The sequence below is a fragment of the Saccostrea cucullata genome, unplaced genomic scaffold (genome assembly GCF_032062105.1).
Source record: "Saccostrea cucullata isolate Sc308-1 unplaced genomic scaffold, CSIRO_AGI_Scuc_v1 ctg9746, whole genome shotgun sequence".
In the NCBI taxonomy this organism is placed as follows: Eukaryota; Metazoa; Mollusca; class Bivalvia; order Ostreida; family Ostreidae; genus Saccostrea; species Saccostrea cuccullata.
Genome location: NW_026924340.1, coordinates 11,100 through 23,784, shown reverse-complemented (window position 1 = coordinate 23,784; position 12,685 = coordinate 11,100). Strand labels below are relative to the sequence as shown.

Here is a 12,685-nt window from a genome sequence, read left to right as displayed (position 1 = left end):
TGATTACTTGAGGAACGGATTCCACAAAGGCATCGAACATACACAATAGTTTGGCATCGGATCTGTCCCTTATCATTCTTTTGTAGTGTGTATGTTTATCGGTAGATTTGCGACTCAAGCAGCCATATTTGATGTATGAAATTTTCCTGAAAGAAATTGGAAGTGGATTTATTTATTATTAGTTTGACATGAAGAAATATTCAATGTAACAATACTCGCAGGAATCACCTTAAAATATCTCTTCTTAAAAAATAAACATTTTCATCTAGATACAAAATGATTTAAAAGTTCTTTAGTAGCTTTAGTATATAAAAGAATCCTGAAAATATATTGTCCAATTGAAATTCTTTTGTTGAAATTCAATCGAAAAGATTCTTTGGAAAAGAATTTTTAAAAAATGGGAGGGATTAAATGAAGGACAGACGGACAAAACGAGCTAAGATATAAAACGTACATATAAAACAAGAAAGGGTTTACTTATTTGATATTTGTAAAACTATCACTTTGAGAAATCAGATTTAATAATATTTATTAAGATTTACCTTATAATAGTAGCAAACGGAAAAGCCACTATGAGGAAGAGAGTCCTCTGTATTCCTCCTTTAGGTCCATTTCCGTCTTGTACATACCAGATCGTACTAAGTATCCCTGCCACCAGGAATGACGCAACCACCACTGATGACGTAAGTGCGCACTCAGCAGTTCTACCGTGATCCTTATATTCCAGAGCAAGGAGAATGTCGGTGATAATGTCAGCCACAAACACAACTATAGACACTATAGCAACAAGAAAGTCCAAAATGGTAAATGGATACGGTTGACTATCATTAATGTCATCCTCAGCGTTGTCTTTCTCATCAATGATAAGAGTGGCCGTTTCATCTCTCTTCCCCACCATATTTCTCAGCATTATGCATTATCTTTGGTGCTTGGTCATCTTTAATGTCTTCACTCAGATCATTCTGTGTCGTTGTTCTACCGAAATCGACAAAGTCTTCGGTCGTATTGTTCTCATCATGATTAAATTTTTGTTTTCCACGAAAACCAACCATATTGTCTACTTCATCTTCTCCCGATTCAGAATTCTTCTTCTTTGACTTCTTCATCGTTTGATTTTACGTGACAAATTAAAATAAATTGCATGTATTTCTTATTTTAATCTTTCAAAGTAAAAGTGGAAATTTATTTTGCATACTTTCGTTTTCGATTCTTTAACCAAAACTTGTATTGCAGTCAAAACGTTTTCATATGACTTGCTCTATTTATAGGTTAAAGTACTTAACATGCTATTAAAGTGTAAAAAATGAGTGTACATAATGAGCAATCACAGTATGTGTAATATATAAGTATTTTATCCTGCTCAGTTTTAATTTTAGCAGTACTATTAATAATACCAAAATTAACGGAGTCATGATCTAACGAGGACATTATATGCTTAAAGAATATTGTGGGGAAATATTCAATACATATTTGTATATTGGAAAAGATGTGTAATCAAAACTCTGTCTGTCATCACAATCAATATGCACAACACATTCACATGAAAAATGATATTCTGTTGGGTGTCGTTGCCATGCATTTGCATATCAATAATCGTATAAAATCTATTATTAAGAATTATTAAATGTACTTCCTAAAGTAATAATAACAAATATATTAAAATGGAATTACTTTTTACGGGCCTGGACAATAAGTTGCTTTTGACGGTGCATTCAGGAAGATTCACGCTATTACGGATCCAATTCTAATTTTGTACACCATGGTTATCACATGTCTATCAAAATTATTATTTTAGAATTTAGATAATGGTGAACTTAATTTCACTATGTTCGAGATTTATATTTTTCCGCGAAATTAAATCCATCGTGAATGCTTTAATTTGTTTCAGAAACATTTAAATGCTTATTGCCTGACGTCACGGCGTCAGGCTGTATAAGGATTGATATTTCCAAGATCCGAAAGTGTGCGATCATATCTAGAGAGCTAGATTTTGTGCAAGCTGATTTACATTGGAATTCTTTACCTGCATTTTAAAAGAAACAGTTTTCAGAAAAAAGAATGATATTACTGATGCAAAGTACCGCAGTTTTTACTTCCTTGACTCTTTTTGCACGAAACATATTATTCCAAGTGATTCGCAGTTTCAAAATGTCCGTGTATCCTTTTTTCTGCATTTCTATACTACTGGAACAGTCCATTTATAATCTACAAAAGGGGTGAATCGCTCTTTTCGCGCCAAATATCACTAACAAGCTATCTTCGCGCCTTTTCCTTGGATTGTTCTGTTGTATGAATGGGTGTGCTAACTTCCGTGAAAACCTCATTCTAATGTCTCAGAAACTCTAACTACAAGTTATATATCAGTCTAAACTCTTTAAAACAACATATCGTATACATCAGTATATATACATGCAACACTAAAGAAATGATTTTTCTAATTTGTTTTCCGATCTCGCGGTTGGTTTATTCCATAAATGGACTATAGTCCATAAACAACACAGTTCAACTCATCGTCTCCAGATGCATGATCTTTAATATGTCTCTGTTCAGATGCACACAGTAAGAAAGCAGTGAAGAATCTTGGATTTTTCTTTCCACAAAGGCCTAAATATTGAATTTACTTATTTCATTCTCAATATATGATAGTGTCACTACCCCCCCCCCCCTTTTTTAAAAAAAAAAAAAGATAATGAACACTCATTCTACTGTTTACGTCAGAGAAGAAAATACACTCCAACAAAATGTGCATTTAATTATATCCATCTTTTAAAATGTTTACAATGCATGATTTGATAACAGATTTTATAATAGGTGGTACAATGTAGCTTGACATCAATTTAGATCCAAGGGCAGATCACTCCACTTGCAGACACCCCCCCCCCCCCCCGCAATAACAACTCTTTAGTAGGGATGGGTATTGCCAAAAATTTCGTATTGTGATATATCACGATTTTGTTTCCAAAATATCATGATAATATCATGATATTTTTACAAGCAATTATTACAATGATTTTAAATGGATAGTCATTATTTTTCTGAAAAAATATGCTAAAAAAAAAAAATTTCATTTTTTGAAATTTTTATGTACATTAAATTAACCATGTTTGGATGGTAAGATGCCGTTCTTTTCAACCTTTTTTAACATTTCTAGACTTTCTATAATTGTAATATGAAAGATAGAACGAATAAATGAACAATTTCTGGACTTTGTAATATGTACCTAAATACCGGTATTTAGGTCTCCGTATCACGATACGTATCATGCAACAACAAATCGCGATATACCGGCATACCGATAAAATCGCACATCCCTACTCTTTAGTATGCAGTGTAGAGATGATTCTTCTACAGGTTAGATAAAATCAAGATTTCAATTACACAAGGTTCTCAAAATATAAAGTTACGATTATGTTTTAAACACACAAAAGTAATAATGCTCAAGAGGTTTATCACTCTTCATGCAGATAAGAATCGGCAAAGTTTTTTGGTATATTTGAAATTAACTAGAAATATGTCCATAGGACATGAATGCCCCGTTCCTTATAATTTAGTGTTTCTTTGAACGAAATCTAATACTCAAAATCAGATTACTTTATCATTACATTTACTTACATTTCAAATTATAAAAATTAGATCCATTCAGGAGAAAATGACATGCACTATTTGTGGCGGATGTTTATGCATGTTTTCTGTTGAATATCTTCGGAGTAAATTGGTCGACACAGTTCTTAGCCTCGCTTTCGGCTCTATATAATCAATACAAATTACTGTGCATGTTAAATGCGTGGTGACCATGGGAGATTGAACATGTGTTTCAGTTAACCATAGCTATAATATTAAATATATCTTACGAAAAAATTACAGGTAAATAAGTAAGTTGAACATTTTCATCAACATTAAAATATTTTTTGATTTTTTTTTTCTGAATGCAGTGGGCAGCTTCATCATAAGTTTTGAAATAATTTTTACAGGGAAAATCTTGAAAGGAATTTCTTGGCAAATAATATTTTTTTTTATTTTCATAAATTTAAAGCTAAATTTGTTATGTTTTTGGCCATACTTGTCTTTGTTAAATTTTGACTGTCTAATTTTCAGAGGTATGTACTCCGTAACAAGTTGTTTGAAAATAAGCATGCAAACACACGTGTTTTATGGACCTTTTATTTAGTTTGAGTTATTTAAGGTATTACAATATTTAGACCTATATAGATCTATCTTCGATAATTATGCTAACTTTTTCACAAGTCTAATGGTATTAATTTTTGAGTCTTTAATCTCTCTACCAATGCATTCATTTACTTTAACTGACTTATATAGAATATCTTAAAAAGCTTAATGGCATGAAATAAACAAGTTATGAATAAGAATTTTCACTTCAATACCTTAAGGCCGGTTTACACTATACATCTTGGATGCATGTGTCAAGATTCACATTGTAATAGCCCCTTGTGTCAAATTAAATGGGTGTTGCATCTTGAACGATCAAATAGAACTTGTTCTATTCCGTGCTTCAAGATGCATGGACTTGACCAATGAAAAGAAAGGTTAGAGTTTAGATTGAATCATAAGCCTTATTTTCCTCCATATAGTCCCAAAAAATATGAATTATATCTTCTAAGAATTATCATTAAAAGGAATTAAGAATTATTTGTTCAGCTAAAATAAATCTGGAAAAGAAATTTGAAGGTATTGATATATTTCAAGTAGATAGATTTCATCTTTACAAATACGTATTCTAAACAATGATAAAGATGCATGCATCAAAACACATAGTGTAAATAAGAAGATGCATGAAGCAAAATTGAAGTATGGGTTAAGATGCATGTGTCAAGATGCATAGTGTAAACCAGCCTTTAAACTTATATCGTGGGAAGCAACACCTGAGTAAAATCAAGTGATTATGAAACCACGACAGATCCTTCTGGGTAAATGAAGCAAACAAGAAAATACCGTACCTTCTATAACATTTATTCACAAATGGATGTTGTTGGGTGACAGACTTTATAATATGATATCATAAAAACTATATTACAAATAAGTCCACTACAAACAATGCCAATTGACCCGTGATAAATCCACGGACAAAAGGAGTTATTTTTAACCAAAATCCATAAAATAAGTATGACAATATTTTCAGTGTAAACAAACAAATAATATAGAAGGGCATGATGTCGAGGTTTAATGGGATAGCAATCGTCATGGGGATTGACTTTCTTAGCAAGACATGAAGATTTAACGGGATTGACTTCCTCAGCATGATCTGAAGATTCAAGGGGATTGACTTCCTCAGCATGATCCGAAGATTCAAGGGGATTGACTTCCTCAGCATGATCTGAAGATTCAAGGCGATTGACTTCCTCAGCATGATCTGAAGATTCAAGGGGATTGACTTCCTCAGCATGAACCGAGGAGTCAACGGGATTGATTATCACAGCATGGTCTGGAAATTTAAAGCGACTGACATTCATGAAAGAAAAAATCTGCACAAATCCAACGAATAAACTAAAGATAACGTTTTGATGGGTTTTCAAGTATGGCCTTATTTTCGTCGCAATTGACCATGTGACCATAACAATCCAATGAAAGGTCAATGTTATTGCAAATATGATGCCGTTCATGAGAAACATCATTACTAATGCCATTACTCGTGGTCCTATTTCAAACGCTCTCCAGAGGAAATATCCCATCGCAGCAAAGACTGTTTTTAGCCGGGTTTTGTGCACAGCACTGTCATTCTCCAGACGATGAGCTCGATAAAAAGCAGTCGCAGACCATGCGACAGATATCCAAGAGGAGAGAACTGTTAACAGTCGAATTATATCTGAAACTATAAAAGAAAACTGTAATATGCTGCAGCTAAAATAAAAGAAAAAACAAGAGGCCCATTGGCCTTATAGGTCACCTGAGCAATATGCAACAACTTTCCATCCATTGAATTTGGTTCCTTTTTTTTATCAGAGGCCATGACATTCAACATTTTGAAAGAGGCACCATAGCTAATCATAACATTACACTTAGCCTGCTTAATATGGTTACTTAATACTCATGAGTAGAGTAGGGGGACAAAAAATGCATTTTAACGTATCATTAATATTCAGCAATAATTTGTTGAGTTCCCACTCCACATGAACCCCTGACCCTAGGTTTACACATTTCACAATTACGGAAAAGGCACCTTTACTCCTCATAAATGTTGATTTATACCAAGGAGCAGATTTCAAAGCATTCGTTCTTTTTCAGTATATAATTAGATCCCCCCTCTATTGTGCCCTTGACCCAAGGGCCTTGAAATTCATAATTCTGAAAGATCATAGCTTTATAGATAGTTCATCTGCTTAAAATCCAGGGGCAGAGGAGATTTTCAAAGAATTGATGCATTTATATAGCCCCACCCTAGCACCAGAAACTATGACCCTGATTTTACTTAGGTGACCTACAAAACTGTTAAAATATGTACAAGTACGTGACAACAGAATTTTGATTTGTTTATATAAAAAATTGTTAAGGTTTCGTCAAAGGTCAACATGTCTAAAAAATTATTTTTACAATAGCTCCAAAACTGTGTGTGGTATAAAGTCAAAACTTTTACAGTTTATAAATATATCATTGATTAATAGATAGACAGTATCACTTGATAACAAATGTTTTAAATAAGATTTTTTTTGGAGAAAAATTGTATCAGAAAATGTGCATATTTAAAAAAAACCGCACCTGCTTTATTCTGTCCTTTTTTGAAAACCATCATTGCAGAAATAATATATGTTTATCATTGAAGGGCAAGTTGGACGTGAATGGTCTCTGAAAGGCTGTTATGGAAAGCATGACATGTATAAAGACAAGACCCTTACAGAATCCTCCATTTGCAATGTACTTTCACTTTCAAGTCTTAACATTTGGACAAAATAAACAAGGAAAACAACTTTCCAGAGACTATCCAAGTCCAACTTGCCCTTCATTGATAAACATATTTTGTTTCTGCAATGATGGTTTTCACTAAGAGCACGGAATTAATTAGGTGTATTTTTTGAAAATATATGCATTTTAAAGAAGAATTTTTCTCAATATGTTTTCCAAGTATTTTTTTATCAAGTGATACTTTCCATCTGTTAATCAACGAAAAATTGATAAACTGTAAAAGTTTTAACTTTATACCTCATATAGTTTTGGGGCTATCGTAAAAATAAATTTTTGAACATGTTGGCCTTTGACGAAACCTTAATTGTTGGTATTAAAAAGAAACAAGATGTGTTTGTGAACACTGATGCCCCCGTATGGCAACAGAGCAAATTTTAAACTTATCTTAAACGCAAATTTAATATATTGGTACTCAAAGTAGGATCTTCGCATTGGAAATACTACTGTAAAATATGAAAGCCGTAGCACCACCTGTTCAAAAGTTATGGCCATGGATAAGAGTTTGAAATGTAGGTCAAACTTCAAGGTCCAAGGGTCAAAGTTGTCACAAGGATACATGTGTGAAGTGTTGACGTCATAGCCCAACCGTTAAAAAGTTATGACAAAGGTTAACAAAATTAGAAAGTAGGTTAAACTCCAAGGTCAAGGTCAAAGGATCAAAGTTCTTGATATCAAATGAAAGGTCTTGTCACAAGGATTAAATATATAAAGTATCAAAACACTAGCCTTAAGCCTTCAAAAGTTATGGACAAAATTTGTTTTTAAAAGTAGGTCAAAGGATCAAAGATCTAAATATCCAATGTAGGGTCCTCTCACAAGGATTACATATTTGAAGCCCTAGCCCTTACCGTTCAATATTTATGGCCAATTTTAAAGTTTTTTTCATACGCACAACAGTTGAGGTGCGCAGTGGAAATATCGACAATTTTTGTGATTAAAAATGTATTCATAAACGGGATGGCAATTATTTTAGTACATTATTTACCGGTATATCGGATAATTGTAATTATAGTTCATAACTACATATTGAGGACAATTAGATTTGATATTTAGAGTTGTCATGTGATTTTAGCACATTAACATGCAGTTTGAAGGTTACCTATAAAGAAGATGGGAGGGTAAGGCGGACGAAGTGCCTATAGTGCGACTGATAAGAAGTGAAAATTTTAATCTCAATTATATCCAAATTTTATTTGATATTTCATCTAATATTAAAGTATGCTTAATGTCAAATCTTTACAATTTACGAAAATCTCACTAAGACTGAAAATATTTGCCCATGAAAAAGTTACACACACTAAAAAGAACAAAAACAATCATTTTCTCAAACTTTAACAAAATTTTTCAAAATGAGTGGGTCTTCACTCCATTTTTATGAAAGATAATCCTAAAAGTTTGCAATAAGATATACATTTTTTGGTTTACAAAAACATTGAGCGAAGACCCACTATACCTTAAAAGTACATTTTCATGACAAAACATTCGCATCTTTCCGAAAAAAATTCAAGTCCATTTAGACAAGGGTCATATAACAAACATGATTTAAATGATCATGAATCATCATGAGCCATGTAGCATAATTGTTGGTATGTTAGTCTCATTTTAGCAGTATGATACGTCCGATTTTTATTGCTAGGGTTCGAATCCCACGAATATCATCTTATATTTTTATAAAGAATTTTTTTTTACGATATTTTTTTTTCTCTAAGAAAAGTTTTTCCCTCATAATTTCATAAATTTTAATAATTAAAATTTAATTTAAATACTCAATTCACACATTGAATATGTTTTCTTAATATCCGACGCTATAGGCATTCTGCCCGCTTTGCTCACCCATCTTCTTTCACTGGTGAAGGACATAAACATGTTAAAATTAAAAGTTCAGTTTATAAATATTTTCAACACGCATTGTAGTTTCTGAAAAGTGCCGCGATCCAATCTCTAGTTAGGTTCTGCAATTTCATTGTTAAAATCCTATATGTATGGCCGAATGCTGTATTTTGTGCTAGACAAAATCATGGAAAATTGACAGTTATAATTAAATTATTTTCAAGATTTCATCAGGATCGCTGCACTTTTCATATACCTTAATACTTCTAGATTTGATTGTTAAAATCTTACTATGATCCATTTAATGTATGCCCTTACACTAGATCGATTTATTAAGACCCCCACATTACCCTCCGATGTACTTGCATACAAATACATGTACAAGGCAGTTACTGTATCAATTAACGAGGCCAAGTATAATTCGACTGCGCATGACTTAACGCAGCTTTATAATTTTATACAGCCATCTGTTTGACAGTACACTTTTGACAAATATTTTGATCTTAATATAAAACTAGAAAGTTTGCTATTGCAAGCAATAGGTATGTCGCCCCGAACTGGACAAGACTTTCATTTTTTCATCACTAAAACAACACCCATTAGCTAAGCTTGAACAACTATCAACTCGTATCAGTACTTTGATTTAAAAAATCAAAGTCAAAGAATTTTCACTTTTCCCCTGTTTCCATGGAAACTATTGACAATTTGCAATTTTTAAATGCAATACGTACAATTACAGATACCAAGCATATTACATCAATACAGCAATGCATGACGCTGAAAAATGACGCATGGCTCGCTTGTTTGTTCAAGACGTACATGGATATTATACTAAAATCTGATGAGAGAACACCCAAAGAAACATACTTTCAATCTAAAAAAGATTTTACCAAAAAATACCATATGCGCCGATAATTCACCTGCACTGATATATATTTATACCGTAATATGGCTATTTAAGAGGTATTGGGCTTCAATTGGAAATCGGAATTGATTTCTTAATAATTCTACCGGAATGTAAATTAGGCAGGTCGGTAGATCAGGACCTAAGGAGGCCTTATATGCATGCAAATCTCGTGCACATCTGTGTCTGACGCTAAGGAGGTCAAATATGCATGTAAATCTCGTACGGCTCCCTTTGTGTTTGACGTCAGTGGTCGTTGACTATTGAAATTGGTATGAAAGTCCTCGTGTAATTTAAATCTATGTCTACATTTTTAAAATCTAAATCTACAATTTATTTCACAATGAAATGGAAATATAAGGAATCACTGTCTATTTAGTATAGTATGTCAGGCACATCAGCGGTAGTGGGAAATATGGAATAATTTATGTATAACGGGCTTCGACCAGCAAATTATCCATGTTTCCCACTATCGTTGATGCACTGGCATACTATACTCACTAGACAGTGATTCCTTAAATATACAGAAAATATATTAATAAAATCGTGAAGAAGATATTGAATCCAAGTTAATGGCTAATAGAGTATATGTAAATAATATTTTATTAAATTATAGAAAACATTTTTCGTTGAGAAAACATTACTTGATCTGCCTCACGTTTTACTAAATGACGTCACATCGACAACTCTGCATTGCGATAGTGACTTATTTACAACTTATGTGGGAATTAGAGACCCGGCCATCTTTTTTACCGTAGGGTTACCTGAGGAGGGGGAGTGGTCTAAGTAACAGTGGTGTTATTGACCTGGAGACCCCCAATACTCAGGATGTCATAACAATACACAGGAAGTCTGTGTTTGGTAATGCAGTGTCAACATTCCGTGTTACGTGTCTAATTTTGAGAAAAACTACTTGAAATAATTGAAATATTTCAATATAAAATTTATCAATGAACACTTTTATCGATACTAGTATCTATCAAAGAAAAAAAATATAACTTTATAGAAATATCGTGAAAGTGACAGCTTACTAAATGACTTCTGAAATGATTGCGTTATCTTATAAGGTTGCTATCTTGTTGTTAATTTGAATTTACTGTACTGGGGGGGGGGTTAATTTGCAGCTTTCATAAAATCTGGGGAAAAACTTACGACTACGAATCGACATATCTTCACAGTCTTTGAGATTTTCTTGTTCTTTGAGAATGAGGTACACCTGTAGAAGTAGTTGGGGAGCGGATTCAATAAAGGCATCAAACATTCTTAGTAGAGTCGCATTCATATTGCTGTTGATCATTTCTCTAAAATGGCGGTCACTTCCCTTCTTTCTGCTTTTGTAGCCATGATATATGTATGTTATATTACTGCAAAATAAAAAAAAGAATTAATTTCAATGTGTAAAAAACAGGGATGATATTTTTTCCAGTGCCCTATTAAAAAGAGTTTCTATTTACGTAGCTTATTTCTATAATCATTATGACAAATAATTGTTTGTCGTGTACATTTCTAATTTCAAATTTTTACTTTTCCATACTAGTAAATTGGCTTATCCGATATCAATTTATAGTAAGCACCAATCTACCGGGCTTTCAATATGACTCAAAAATGTGACTGAAGATTACTGGTACATGTATTTCCAGTTAGATCTATAAAATTATTGCACAGTAAATATACTTTAAAAGGACACAAATTGTATGTTTTTCATTTACATTATATTCCATACTCATTTCAAATGACATCAAGTCAAATCTACCTCTCTATGGTAGCAAATGGAAACGTCAAAATCAATAAAATGAAAGGCCGGGGAGGACGTTTCGGATCAGATTTATCCCTAAGCCAGATCGAACCTAAAATTCCAGTTACTATAAATGCAGCAACAACAACAGATGCCGTCAAAATGCACTCTAACGTCATTCCATCTTCGTAATAGCTTTTAGCCAACCAAATGTCCGTAAAGACATCAACGCAAAATAAAAACACAGAAAAGACGTTCAAACACAAGTCCATGCAAGTAAATGGATACAACTGATTTGTCATGGTGTCCATTCACGACCGGTTTCAGACACACTTCTTCAATATCCACCATATGTTGATCAGCTAATTGTCTTGTCACTTCAAATCCACCTTTACGCTGATCAGTTTATATCACTTAGATGTACAGTTCTGGTGATTCTCCATTTCTTTGTATTGGTTCGAACTGAAGAATTCTCTCCCACGTTTCAAATTCTCAGAACACGTACCGTCCCACCTAGTTACTTCCAGGAAAAATCGTAGGGAACACACAATTGCAAGTCCTGTTTCTAGATCAATCGTGTCAATACATAATTAAGCCTAAATACCCAATAGAACACGACAAAAACCAACATGATCGGAGACGCACTAGGGCGCGTATCTTCAACGATTCTATAAATATCTTAATTGCAATGCATTTAATTATATAAACAAAAAGAATACTATCTGGAAATATACCGTGTACTTAATATCATTGATATCCGTAGAAACATAAAGAATACTTTCTGGAAATATACATATTAATCTCAGAGAGATCCGTAGAGACTAAATATTTTGGTCTTGAGTCTATATATATGGTTCTTCTATAGGAAATAGAGGGAAAACGAAAGTACTATAAAATATCTGAAGCAGATAATTGCTGGAACTCAGGGGTTTAAACGAATAGCATATTGCTATGAAAATCTATGGTGGCATATTTCTGCCCCTTACATGCAAGATAAATTATGTTAACATGCAACAAAATTATGTAGACATGCAAAATATTTATGTCAACATGCAAGTTAATTATGTTGAAATGCAAGTTACCAATCTTATATAAAACTATGAATTGAATATGGGAAAATTACTAACTCTAAGCGCCTGTATCTGACATTATGGATGCAAGATGCAACATAATTATGTAGACATGCAACTTATTTATGTCAACATGCAACTTATTTATGTGAACATGCAAGATAATTAAGTCAACGTGCGACTTATATATGTCAACATGCAAGATAATTATGTCAACATGCAAGATATGTA

The 12,685-nt window shown here is 32.9% G+C and overlaps 2 protein-coding genes across 2 annotated transcripts; both read right to left on the bottom strand.

Annotated features, from left to right (window-relative positions):
- Positions 1 to 4: 4 nt before the first annotated feature.
- On the bottom strand, positions 5 to 1,241 carry LOC134266245 (uncharacterized; the record flags this gene model as incomplete). Its single annotated transcript, XM_062748469.1, has 2 exons — positions 543 to 1,241; positions 5 to 146 (listed from the first exon to the last, which is right to left on the bottom strand). Coding segments are annotated over exons 1-2 (510 nt in total), but the record flags the coding sequence as incomplete, so codon positions are not given.
- Positions 1,242 to 4,967: 3,726 nt separating this feature from the next.
- Positions 4,968 to 11,981, bottom strand: LOC134266244 (XK-related protein 9-like). Its single transcript, XM_062748468.1, has 3 exons — positions 11,403 to 11,981; positions 10,802 to 11,013; positions 4,968 to 5,827 (listed from the first exon to the last, which is right to left on the bottom strand). Exons 1-3 carry the CDS (start codon positions 11,693 to 11,695, stop codon positions 4,968 to 4,970), a joined length of 1,365 nt encoding a protein of 454 aa, XP_062604452.1. The 5' UTR covers positions 11,696 to 11,981.
- Positions 11,982 to 12,685: the final 704 nt, after the last annotated feature.

Bases quoted from the DNA above. Each gene is read 5' to 3' on its own strand.
- LOC134266244 (XM_062748468.1), bottom strand. From the start codon at position 11,695: ATGGACACCATGACAAATCAGTTGTATCCATTTACTTGCATGGACTTG. The intron at 11,014-11,402 runs GTAGATTTGACT...TTTATTTTGCAG, and splicing joins CCATTTGCTACCATAGAGAG to TAATATAACATACATATATC. The intron at 5,828-10,801 runs GTAAGTTTTTCC...TTTCTTTTATAG, and splicing joins AGATATGTCGATTCGTAGTC to TTTCAGATATAATTCGACTG.